The sequence below is a fragment of the Vitis riparia genome, chromosome 11, assembly GCF_004353265.1.
Source record: "Vitis riparia cultivar Riparia Gloire de Montpellier isolate 1030 chromosome 11, EGFV_Vit.rip_1.0, whole genome shotgun sequence".
In the NCBI taxonomy this organism is placed as follows: Eukaryota; Viridiplantae; Streptophyta; class Magnoliopsida; order Vitales; family Vitaceae; genus Vitis; species Vitis riparia.
The window spans coordinates 15,556,337-15,569,785 of record NC_048441.1 but is presented as its reverse complement, the minus strand read 5'-3'; the positions used below and the strand labels follow the sequence as shown (position 1 = coordinate 15,569,785).

At 33.7% G+C, this 13,449-nt stretch overlaps 1 protein-coding gene across 2 annotated transcripts; it reads right to left on the bottom strand.

Moving 5' to 3' along the window:
• Positions 1 to 3,662: 3,662 nt before the first annotated feature.
• On the bottom strand, positions 3,663 to 11,659 carry LOC117924929. Of its 2 annotated transcripts, XM_034843668.1 has the most exons (9): positions 9,596 to 11,659; positions 9,333 to 9,517; positions 9,099 to 9,197; positions 8,825 to 8,977; positions 8,438 to 8,601; positions 7,117 to 7,264; positions 6,865 to 6,987; positions 6,688 to 6,775; positions 3,663 to 4,156 (listed from the first exon to the last, which is right to left on the bottom strand). In XM_034843668.1, the coding sequence occupies exons 1-9, from the start codon at positions 11,643 to 11,645 to the stop codon at positions 3,993 to 3,995; spliced, it is 3,174 nt and encodes a 1,057-aa protein (XP_034699559.1). In that variant the 5' UTR covers positions 11,646 to 11,659; the 3' UTR covers positions 3,663 to 3,992. The 2 variants fall into 2 exon arrangements, with proteins under 2 accessions (XP_034699559.1, XP_034699558.1); XM_034843667.1 differs by having other exon boundaries at positions 9,333 to 11,659.
• Positions 11,660 to 13,449: the final 1,790 nt, after the last annotated feature.

Sequence of the window (13,449 nt, the reverse complement as noted above, 5' to 3'; positions counted from 1 at the left end):
ATAAGAAATGGTTTGATATCTATGAGGAATGTGACGTTAGTATTGATCGAATGGACAATGATTTAAACTCTAAAGTCATTAGAATTGACACCATAAAGGTGCGGATGTTTGATAATGTTGTGAGAAAATTGGATAATATTAAGCATATTCCTAAGTGGAGGAAAAGTTTAATTTTTATAAAGATTTTAGACACTTTGAGCAATGATTTTTCTGCAAAGAATGATATTATGAACATCAACAAAGGTGTTTTTATAACTATGAAAGGGAAAAAGTGAAAATTTTATACCCTTTGATTGATAAGACAATTTTAGGTGGAATTATGAAAGTAGAGTCATGTCATGAAGAGTTTTTTTGTTCAAGTTCAAAAAGTTGACGACGATTTTATACTCTTTGTCAGGGTTTTGTTTCACCTCTCCATTGGTGGACAATAATAATCGGTTTTTTTGTTTTAGACTAAGAACCCTCGAGCTTTGAAAAATTAAAAATCTTTTTTCAACCTTAGTTTAGCACTTATTTAATTAATTTTCTTAAAATATACTATTACTTAAAAAAAAATTAATATTTTCACATGGAAACATCATCTAACTTGGGTAGAAAATCATTTCATATTTAACAAAAATTAATAATAGTAATATTGTTTTAAAAAAAAAAATTGTAATTTGAACTTCAATTTCAACATCTTAGGTTAGAAGTCAGTAAGCTTATTCCAAATGAGACCTAATGTGTCATTTCCACGCGCCAAGGAGATGTGGGAGTGTTCATGTGGGTGAAATTATCGTTGGGCCCACCACTCCCGAGCCGGTTCTCAAGGATCGAGTCGGCCTAAAACCAAGTCGAATGAGATGGGAGGACCCCGAGTTGACGGCTGAGTCAGACTTGGCCCTGACCAGCCACGCCAAGACAACCGCACACTGGATCAGCCCAGCTCCACCTGGCGGCAACCTTAAAAACACAATTACTTTTACTTTTTAACAACAAAAATTAATTGAATTAGGTTACTCACTGTGTTTGTTTTTTTTTATTAAATAAAAAAACTAAAATATTTAATTTTTTTATTTAACTAAAATAACCTGTTAAATATCATGCAATATAATTAAATTAAACCTATTAATAACACATTTATTTAAAAACAAACACCACCTTCATCCAGGGGTGAGTCTTAATTTTTTTTCCTTTTTTGCCCTTTTCTAAAAGGTACCACCCATCTACTTCCCCTTTACCACTTTCTTTCCATACCGTAGAAATAATAAGAGAAAATGAGGCGATCTTGTTAGAAACTGGGGGATTGTGTCAATTGGTCAAACAATATGGAGGTCGTTTTCTTGGAAATACAGAAGTTTAGTCACATGGCTTAAAATAACGTCAAAGGTTCAATTAGAGTACAAATGAAAATTTTGATATTAAAAGTATTAGTAACGCAACGTTCAAGTTATTGAAATGGTCGCCCCCAATTCATATTTCCTACTTCTTCGTTGGGTTAGTATTTAGGTGAACTTCTTGGTCAGAAACCGCACATTCTTACCTGCCAGGAAGGTGAAGAAGCCTACTTTGAAGTTGGAAAGAAATGTATAAGAAATTGGGCGCGCGACCTTGTGGAAGCATCTCTTTGTTTTCAGGAGACTGGTCAGGAGTTGAATGCCTGTGAAAATTTATGAGAAATCTCTCCTACCTCTCTTTGAAGCTTGAACAGTTTGTTTGATTGTAGCTCAAGTTATAATATTTTACTTTCCCTTAAGTCTATAGCAGTCAGCTTCATCCTCAAGATACGCCACTGATTTTCCTAACACATCTCCCATTATCATCCCATGCCATTGGGACTCAACTTCCTGTTTTCTACTTATGAATATATCTACAATAATGTTCTAATAGCATGCTTATTTTAAAAGATATAAAAATGGAGAAGAGACGAAATAACAAAAGAAATAAACATGGTGGTTAACACTTAACATTCAAAGGACACCAAAACAAAGCAAAACACTACAATCCCAGCACACAGTATCATAGAAAATTCAAACATGGCCGACTCATTGAAGCTCTAATTTGAATAGGCTGCCCCCAGAGTGAAAAACCCCACAAGAAAAATATTCACGAACCTCCAAATCTAGGTTCATAGGTGGAATGTAAAGCTAGAAGCATTATTGTAATCTATCATATACCTTTTTATGAATGCATCCTGATCAACATACTTTAAAAATCAATTGTCTAAAAGTAAAAAAAAAAAATGTTTATCATTTTTTCAAGCGTGACATTCAAGTCAAGGGTGACTACACGTTCGCAATAAGCATCATCAGTTACCCCTGACCTTATTCCTATATTTTAACAAAGTGAAAAAAAATATATATATATATCTGCAAATGATGTTAGTGGTGTAAGAGGCACTACTCAGGGTAAAGACATAGGACAGCAGGAAAGTTAATAGAAAGGGGAAAGAATACAACCTTCATGGGTTGGCATGTAATTCCTGGTGGCATCATTATTGTCTATAATCTTAAGTGGAATCTTCACTCTCTTTCTACCTTCCTTTGTCACCATTTGAGCTCTTTGAACCACTGTAGACACCAAACAAGTGGGTACACCTTGTATCACTTTTCTGCAAGTTGTAAATCCTGTCACTGAATATGATATCCTCCACACAAGTATGTATGTGTGTACATATATATGGACATAGAAATATAAAGTTGTGGCCCACTGAGTTCATGATATAAAGCTAGAGAAACATGCATAAAATACAAGTATTCTGCCAAGTGAAAATGATACCTAAAACACACTTTTCCCAAAAAAATATTTTCTCACTTTTACATCTCAAATAGAAATTGCATAGCAATGCCTAAGAGAGGCGGAGATGGTGTTTCTCCATAATAAGTGAGACTACTCATCTTTGATTTGCAACATAAATTTCGCTTTAATATCAAAAAACCTTAATTTACCCAGCACATTGCCTTTGAAATGCCCAAAAAACCTGCAATAGCAAATGGGGTTTTGACAATATAAACACAACCCACACAGGAAGTCTAAAAGGTAACAATTTTATAATCAGCTTTTCATTTTGGATGATTCGACAGATACAAATTAACACATTTGAAGATGAAAATTAAAAAAGGCTCCAGCATTGTAGAACCAAAAACAAACTATTCTCTACTAGATTGTATTTGTATTTTTGCTAAAGCTTCTTGTTATAGATCCACAATATTTCCCCCTTTTTTTTTTCTTCATAATAATCAGCAGAATGCAACAATGCATACATTATGGAGTTAGGACTCTAAAAATTCGAAACCAAATCATTTTTGTTAGTGAATGGAATGCAAACTAAAATAAAAAATTGGAATTTAACAAAAATAAGCAGATAAACAAACATGAAACACAGCTGAAGACCTTATAAAAAAAATGGCATTAGAAGATTAGCTAGCAACTGGATTTTTGAGGAGAATATCATAGATCTTAATACCTTTGCTTTTGGCTGCCAAAAGTGATCAGCTTCCTCCCTGGTTAGGCTTCCATAGTAATATATTAAATGGCAAATTACCCAACAATGTTAGTGCCATACTTCTGATCTGCTGCTGCAATACCCACGCACATCTCTGACAAAGCATTCATGTGAGGAAAAGGATACTTGAAAATCGTCTGCATTATAAATATTATAACAGATTCAAGATCTATTAGCATTTCTGTAAAACAGTGCATTGCTATTTATAGCTTTGTGAACAAACAATACAAACAAGATTCACAGAGGCCTTGTCTTTTCATTAATGAACTACAAAAACTGTTTGTTGTTCACACATAGGCCCCTGTTTCCAGACTCTCTATCTCATGCTGGTGATACTGAGAAAGGCTTTGCCTGGTTCAGCTTTCAGCAAAACAAGGGAGTACTGTTCATATCAAACCCGACAGTGGACAGAAAATTTATCCCATCTCAACATGCCCATGTTCCTAGGCCCCCATTATATTTACACAAAAGGACTCTTAATTTGACATAGCCAGCCATCTTGTGGAAGTCACTTGATGTTCATGGCTGCAGACATAACACGTAGCTCCTTAGCAATCTCTGAGAAATCCGGCCTAGAGCCAGGATCAGATGACCAGCACCTCTCCATCAATGATCTCCATGCTGGGTCACAGGTTGGAATTTTGGGTCGCAGATTGCCTTTGATTATACCAGCTGAAAAAGAAAACCCAAATCTTACTGCCTCAAAGATGCAAAAGTATTGTAAGTATTAAATCTGACTAAATGGAATCTAGTTCAGCATGTCTCTGGAACACTACTACTATTAAGATAAAGCACTACTTCATGAGATGTTCTTTGTTGGAGCATGATATGCACTTTGGCTAAATCTTAACCACTTAAGCTATTAGAAAAATTGGTCATTCAACATGTTATTAGAGCTCACTATATAATTATGTGTGATAAAAAATGTGTGATTTTGTAGCATGTGCCTCTCAATGGTGGGTATGGAATCAGGGCTGAGCATATGATATCCATGGTAGGCCTGGGCCACATGCAAGGGGATAAAGCTTTTAGGAAAATTGGTTACTCAACATTCCTAATTGTGGTCCATAAAATATCAGAAACCTGAAAACACCAAGAATGAGTTAGATATAGCACTGAGGCCTAATTTGTTATAGCTTTATACTTCTAATTTTAACCAAAAGAAGCTGAAACTGAAGTCAAAACCATGATTTCAGAGAAGCAATCCTAATATTATAAAATTTTCATTAAGCATAAAACAATTTCCTGCATTAACTGAAAAGGACATTCACAAGAGAGAACCTTGACATTGCGTCCACAGACTCTCAAGGAAACCAAAAGTAGTTTTATTAAGATCATGAAAGCAGAAGTAGAAACTCTTGATATGTTTAAAGCTACTTTAAGCATCCAAAAAGTCAATTCAAACAGGGGCTAACATGCTGATCAGACTGAATTTGACTCAGTTTAAAGCATAGTTGTTAAAAACTTACAATACACGATACGCTACAACGATACAATACATTTTTTATGGAACTTGATAACATATCGCAATTTGTATCACAATCTTAGGTGTATCTTACAATTCACATATGATACATGATATGATATGTGATACAGTAATATGTATACCTTCAACTATTTTTCATAATTTTTGAGAAAAATCAAATTCAAAAATTATTTTATTAAAAAAATTATTATATTAATTGTTTAAAATATACAAAAAGGTTGTAAATTGATAATATAAAGGAGAGATGTAAAATAACCATATATGAAAAGTTACATTCATGTTATTAAAGGTTATAATATAAGTTAATGTAAATTTATTCTTACAATGAATATTAGAAAATTTTCATTTAAATGCATTCAATGTTAACATTGAAAATTATGATAACTAGTGAATAAAAACTTTTACTTAATATTCATCCTTTTTGTTTTGAAAAAATATTTTTTTGAAAAAAATGCCAATTTTTTTAAAAATATTTATCTTTTTTTTTGTTTTTAAATTATTCATTTCTAATTTATCTTTTATTTTAAATTTATATTATCCTTTTATTTTATATTATGATTTTATTTTTAACTACTTTTCATATTTATCTCATTAATCCTATTTTAAAAAATCACTATCACTTCTATTTTAAATATTTTTTATATTTATCATTTTAATTTAATTTAATTTTAAATATTTTTATTTTAAAATATTAAAAATATAATTTTATTCAAAAATTGTTGAAATATGAAAGCAATTAATGAAGTTCTAATATTTTATAAATTAAAATTAATTTGATAAGATAAATTATTAATATAATTTTTAATAATTTTAATTATTTAAATAAATTAATGTTAATAGAAAAAATTGTAACTACAAATTTGTAATAAAATTTTAAAAACTAAATCTCAAATAAATTATTTTATGTAAATCAATTTAATTTTTTATTTAAAATGTAATAAAATATGTTTTAATAAAAGTTGTTTTTAATTTTTAAAATAAATGAATATAAATATATTAAAGGAATTTAAACTATTTTTTAAAAAAAAAATTGATAAATATTATCATTAATCATATTTATGTCAATTACATTTTAACATTTTTTCTTATTTTAACATTTTTTGAAAGTTTTCTAAGCATTTTCATGAATTTTAAACCATTTTTGTTCCATTGATAATTTTTTCAAAATATCTACCGATATTTCCAATATATCGGTAACATCCAAGTATGGATATATCCGCGATATTTCAAACATCGGTTATATATTACTCTATACTTCATGCTTCCAATATAGATGCATATAAATGCATATTTTTTCTACTTCTTTTTCATTATGTAAAAAAATTTATGATACAAGATACAAAAAAAAATATAAAAACGATACACAATACCTTTTATGAGTCAACAACCATGGTTTAAAGCTAAAAAAGCTAAATAGTACTTGTGTTTTACCTTTTCATCGACACAAGTCATCGTCAATTTATGGATGAGTATTAGCAGAACTTCAAACATTATAGATTTGAGTAATAAGATAAGACTTCAAAACATACTTTTCAATAAAGAAAGCCTAGCTGCAGATAACATGTAATCACAAAAATTAGCTTCAAAACTCCACATAATTGAGATGAAAAATAAAATGACAATGACAGATTATTCGTTCAATTATATGAGACTTTTCTATTTGGTTAGTGTAACATACAAATCTACTTGCCATCAAGATTGTCAAGTTGAGCAGTACCTATTATTTCCTCTGAGCTCAACTTTCCATAAGGTTCCTCCCCAGTCAAGAGTTCCCACATGACTATTCCAAATGAGTATACATCAATCTATATAAAAGAATGAAGGAATCAAGTGAAACAATTGGCAATAGATATGAAACATGACAAAATTAATAATTTGTGGACAACCATCTCACCTTTTCTGTTACCAAGTCATTCTTACTGTTAAAAAGTTCTGGAGCCATCCATGGTATAGTTCCTCGTAACCCACCAGAGATGAGTGTCCTCCGTTTAATTTTTGACAAGCCCAGGTCACCAATCTGAAAAAGAAAGGCAGGTGTTGCAAATGAAAATGCCAGGTTGATGATCATGTACCACAAATAAATAACTTAGAAGGGAAGACCAGGAATGAAAGATATTAAAATGTAATGCTTTTCCAGGTAGCATGCCTTGCAAACTGGTCGCTGAGGATCCCTCATATTCATGAACAAGTTATGAGACTTTAAATCGAAATGAACAATGTTCTTCCCATGTAGATATTCCATACCAAAGGCTGCATCCATAGCGATAATTAATCTCTTCCGATGATCAATTGTTCTGTAAATCAGAAACATCTCAATTTAAAGAAAGCCAATGCCAGTATCACTATCTATCAATTTTAAGATCTGTGATGAATGTCTATAGAAAAGATGCAACAAGAAACTCAAACTCAGAATTAGTAACTTATTGACAAGAGCTTAAGAAAACCAACAAAAGCTTATTACATTACAAGCCAAGTCCAGATGAACAAACAAAAAATTGTATTATTGACAGTATTGGAAAGTAACAACAAATTGCTCATGCTCTCATCATGAGACAAGAATATAAATGTTTTGCATGAAAGACCTTGGTATCTCTGTTCACACAATTCAGGTTAATGGTCATTCTCTTTGCAATATTAAAATCTGGTTCTTCCAATTACAAGCAATGCTTCCTTGCAAGCTCATTCATGAGTATACGTTTAGAACAGAAACATGAATCATGTTCCTATGCAATCTCAATCTGTTGGATTGTCTCAAGTGTTAGTTTAATAGGCATATCTAATTTCATTACTTTCAAGGCACTGCAACATGAATAGGGGCAAGAAGCCAGTTGATTCAGAAGACACACAAACCAAGACATGGATTAGCCAGGATATTTATTCTAAATCACATGAAGTGATGTTGTCCCTGGACTACAGATCTCTTTAATGTCTGTCTCATTCCTTTTCTTCATTCTCATATTCCTCTCCAATTACATTATGCCACAAGCTTGACATTTGACATGTAGCACATGCGTGTGTATGTGGGAGCACTGTACTGATATTATGATTTGATCCTAATTGATATCAAGACAGCAAATAGAGATTTGATTAGATTGTAAACAAGATTAAAATAGCAAATATCTATTTCCCTGTGAGGGTTGATTTGGTGGATAGCTCTCCATATTGATCATCATATAACCTTCATATAAAGTAATAGACCCCATTTCATGATCTTCAAAATTGTGCTTTAACAATAGTAACTATGGTCATTCAAAGACTTTCAAGGGGGCATGGCTTCTGTTCTATGAATGTGTGTTTTTTGAAGCAAGGTTAGGATAAATGCCTCTTTTGGAAATAGCATGCAAGAGGAGCAGCAGATGTGCACTATATTCAGGTATGAATACGTTCTTCGATCTACTCAGAGAAATAGAGCAAAACTAAATAGTTTTCTGGCTAAACTAAAAACAAAAGATAAGAAGGTATCATACCGATCTTTTTTTTGCAACACTTGTTTAAGAGAGCCATTCACCATGTATTCTGTTACCGTTGCCAAATTTGTCACAGGTCCATCTGTAACTACACCATAGAATGCCACAATATTTGGATGGTGAAGCTGCCCTAGTATGTGGGCCTCCTTCCAGAACTCTGCAACCTGCAAAGAAGTAAACAAGAAAGAAGTTTCGTTATTAGATAGGCTTGGCCAAAACACTGCTCAAAACTTGGTCTGTTTCTTGTTGAAAATCTGATATTTGTAAAGAATATCATTAAGAAGTGACATGCAAGTTGATGAAAGCATCCAAACAAGGTAAGAGTTAATTATTTTACTCATTGAAAGATGATAAAAATTGGAAAGTTCCAAAATGATGTAATATTACCAATCGGTCCTCCTCCAATGTGTCTTCTGTGAAGCAACTGGGTTTTATCCTCTTAATGGCAACATCGGACCCCTTCCATTTTCCATAAGATACAGTTCCATAAGTACCCGAACCAAGTTCTTTTATGTATTCCAGGTCAGAATTTTTTATAGTCTGCAAAAAATATAAGAAGCTTAAATCCCTCTGAACAGGAAGAAGCAAGCATTTTCTTTTAAATTCCATTTTACCTCAAATGTTAGTAAAAGGAACTAGAGGTATATGCTCAACAGTTTACCTGCAGCTCTCTAGTGGATAGAAGAGAATAAAATGCAGCCAGGTCACTAGATACTCCACCAATTAGCTTAGAGCCTTTATGGCTTTCTTTAATGCAAACCTGCCAAGATGATTCCTTTGTCAGCCAAAGTCAAAGAAAATGCATCACCAATTATGAGATGACAGCTCAACTACATTTTCTTTCTTCATTCTTCTTAAATTATGGTTAGATGAAAGAGAAGAATATAAGCAATACCTTTTCATCAATGCTTAAATCAGATGAAGGGTCCAGTTGGATTTCTTCTTTATGCACATAATCATTTCCCAATTTGGTTGCATTCCCAGTGAGAGAACCGGATTCCATTCCATTTGAGTTGTAAGCTTCTGGGCTTGAGTGTCCATCTATGAGATCCAAATGCTTCGATTGAGACTTTAGTAGGGCTTCAGAAACATCAATGTCAACATGAGAAGAAAGTGCAAGAGGTTCCACTTCTTTGGATGATGACAATGAAAGATTACCCAATGAAAGATCAACTGGAGATGCAACTCCACCTTGTAAAGTATGGGCACCATCACGATGAGTGCTTAATGACTCAATACCTGCTTCCCTATCTGACAGCTTACTGTTGCATCTCAGTTCTGTTCCTTTGCTATAACCTGGATAATTCAGAAAGGCAGAAATATTGTCAACTTTCTGAGGGCTCAATGAGAATGGTTGCCTTGAATCATAACAACCAGATTCACAATTTGTGAGCACTCTGTGACAATTCTGGTAAGGGTTCTGATGTGGAACTTCATGCATCCCACTACCAGAATCAGTTAAGAAACCGTCCTTCAATGGGTTCTCAACAGCATTACGAAACAAGAGGGGTGGGTTGCCCATGCCAGCATATGCACCATGGTAGGCAAATTTACATTCCTCAATATTTGGGCTTCCATATTCAGATGCAAGGATACCCTGGTCTCTTATGTTCTCATTGGCATATTGGAGATCATGGGAGCAAGAGTGACTATTTAAGCTAGAGTCCATCATTCTCATCAATCCTTGCAGTGTATGGGTGTGTGTGCAAGACAATGGCTTCAAATAATTTGGATGGTATGATCTCATAGATTGCCCCTGTTTTGCTATGTTTGGGTTTGGTCTGAGCCCAGGACAGCATCGCCCTGACCAAGACCTTCCGTCCAACCTCAAATTTTGATTGCTACCCATCTCGGAGAGATTACTCTGATGGTTACGTATGTGATATAAACACATCCGATGATTTCTGGTATCACACAGGCCAAACCTATGCTTGCGGATGCCACTTTGAAGATCACCCCCCAACGCCCTATCTCTAGCAGACAGGATTTTCATTGGAGAAGCACTTCCCACCATCTCATTGCTGCAAGAAAGCGGCAATAAACTAATCTTCCCCAAATCATAATTTGCAGGACATGGCATGTTTTTCCTGTTGAAATTAGTCCATGACATAGGGTCCATGTTTCTCAAGTCCTGCTTAGCATTAGAACCACTTGACAACGAAATGATACTTGAATTACATGACAGCTGTGGAAACTGAACCACCTCACTGGATGTATTTGAAATGCCTTGATTCATTCCACCTCCATTACACCCAGACAGCCTCAACAAACACTGCCTGGGACTACTCCCATCCACCCTTGTATTTCCATTCCTTACCAAATTTTCAAAATTTTGATTTCCTGGAGAAAGGGCATCCTCAGTTTTGCAAATCAAAATATTCACTTCACGCGGGTGTTCAAAATTCAGATTCGCAGTTTGTTTACTCTTTGGGACTAATGCTTCAGGGGCTAAATCTATAAGTGGGTAACAATATTTTCGCTCGTCAGAACGCCTAAATTCCCTTTCCCCACTGCAAAAACTGCTAATTGGAGCCGGTTTCTTTGCCGACAACTGTTGTTTCAAGATCACTTTTCTCAGTGAACGATCACTATACCGGCCTCCGGCCACAACAGTCGCCGGATTGTTGATTTCCTTAGTATCAAACTGGAGTCCAAACAAATAGCTCCCACTATTTCGACTTTGAAACACATTACTAATATAATCACCAAAATCACTCACACCCTTCACACAAGTCTCTTTCCCCTCAACACCAAACCCCTTTTTCCCACACACATAATCATTTATGTTTTCAATACAATTCATGGGGAGATTCACGTTAACATACCCATTATCACGGCAAACGAAAATCCTCAATCTTGTTTGCTGTCCGTAGAAGTCCATCTTATCGTACTCATCGACCATGCAACGAACGTCATCGTCGGAAGCGATCAAAACAAGATTGGTGGTGTCACCGTGAACAGGATCCGACTCGGGAAGGCGGTATTTGAGAGAGAAGGAACGGATATCGGGGCAGAGCTCTGAGATCTTAGACCGAAGTTTCAAGAATCCGATGCCTCGGTCGACGGAGATGATACGAGTATCGCCGCCGACGTAACCAAGCTTACCAGAGGGCGGACGCGTCTGGAATCGGCCATTGAAGCTGCAAACGAGTTTGAGTTTCTTCGACGAATTGGGTCTCCTCCGGCGCAACATAGAGGGTTCTTTCATGGATATTAGACAGAGTTAGTAACTGAATCTTTGTGGGAAACAAACGTAGCGCTGGTGAATCGTGAGGGTTTATAGTAGTGGGGGAACTGGAAAGCTCAATGCCCTTGTATTTTCGGCTCCACGTTGCCTCTAGTTACGGTTTTACCACTCCTCTTATTTATTTATAACAATTAATTAATTATTTTATAATAAAATAATATCACAAAGCATGAGACCATTAATAAAAAATTTCATCTGCTCATTAATTTAGCCACGTGCATAGCGTGATTGTGAAGGCCTTTACAAATTACATTCCTCCACGTGCATGGGATTGTATTATTATTTCATGTCAACACATATGAGGTCATTTTGGGATAATATAAAAATCTTCCAATAAAAAATAAAATAACAACTAAAAATGCATATAAATGACTTGTTTAGAATTTTATAATTTGGGAAATATTTTTTAATTAAGATATTAAAAGAAATAAATATTTTCAAATTTTATTTTCAAAATTATCTAAGTTTCCTAAATTATTTTCTTTATAAAAATGATTTAGACACTTATTTTAATAAGAGATATAATATTTTTATTGGAATTCTTGAATTAAAATAGAGATAAAATATTTTTACGCTTTTAAACTTTCATACCAAATAAAATATAATAAAAGTAACGCTGACGTGGCAACCAATTTCTCTCCCATTTTAATTCGTGCATGATTCTTAACAACATTAATGACAATAATAATAAATTTTTGACAGAGAATCTACTTTTGGTCAGAATTATGAAATTTAATAGTAGGAACTAATATAGCCGAGTGGCAAATGAGATATTATGGAAGGATAGAGGGGCATTTAGAAACGAGGCTAAACAAACTCCTCCCTCCCCCTTATTCTTGAAATTTCCTCCTATAATTTTTATTTATTTTTTATTTTCCATTTTTTTCTATTAATTAAAATGAATTAATATTAGAAAATTAAATTTTTTATTGGTTCAATAGCATTTACACAGTAAAAAGGTCAATCCAATTTGATCCGTAGTAAAGTACAGAACTTTATCTTTGAACTTCACATCTTTCACTAATTGTGATTAACAAAAGTTTATGTGGTTGACCGAGTCTGTTATGATACCCAATCAACATCTAGTTTAATATTTTTATAATATTTATAATTTATAATATTATAAATAATAATATTTATTTTATTTTTTTAGTTTTAAAAAAAATTACATTGATTTTTTATTTTAATCATAAGATAAATAAATTCATTTTTATTTTTTATTATTATATTAAAATTTCATTTTATTTATTATTAAAATTTAAATATATTTATATAAAAAAAATATTATGGATGAATTTTAAATCAAAAAATAAGACTAGATTAGACTTGTGGAGTATATTTCACCTTGGCCTGGGCACGCAAATTAAGGCTGAAAAGGGCGTCAAGGCATATTTTAGTATCCAAATCTCCCAGGACATCTTAAACAAGACCGTCAACTTCGGCATATTAGACCACCGAAACTCACCTGAAAACAACAAAAGGTGATCCCGTATTGCTTTTTTGTCGCCGACCAATGAGGTTGGGGGAACACGTCATGAGTTGGACCCGCTGGAAAACAGAAAGGGTGGCCGCCCAGTAAGGTGAAAAGTCAGCACAGGCACAACACCTCAGCAGATATCGTGGACCCTCTTTGTCGGTTCGACACGTGGGCCATCAAGGAAAGCGCATGCAGACAAATGTTAGGTTCACTAGTTTCTTCCCATCTAAGGGTTTGGTACTATGCTGCTGAGGACTACGCTATTACTATGGTATTCCCTCTTTTCCA

What these genes read in the sequence shown, in the direction of transcription:
- LOC117924929 (XM_034843667.1), bottom strand. Translation starts at nt 11,645, where the DNA reads ATGAAAGAACCCTCTATGTTGCGCCGGAGGAGACCCAATTCGTCGAAG. An exon ending in CTCAGCGACCAGTTTGCAAG is followed by an intron (nt 6,988 to 7,116) that starts GCATGCTACCTG and finishes TTTCTTTTTCAG; the next exon opens with ATTGGTGACCTGGGCTTGTC. An exon ending in ATGACTTGGTAACAGAAAAG is followed by an intron (nt 6,776 to 6,864) that starts GTGAGATGGTTG and finishes TCTTTTATATAG; the next exon opens with ATTGATGTATACTCATTTGG.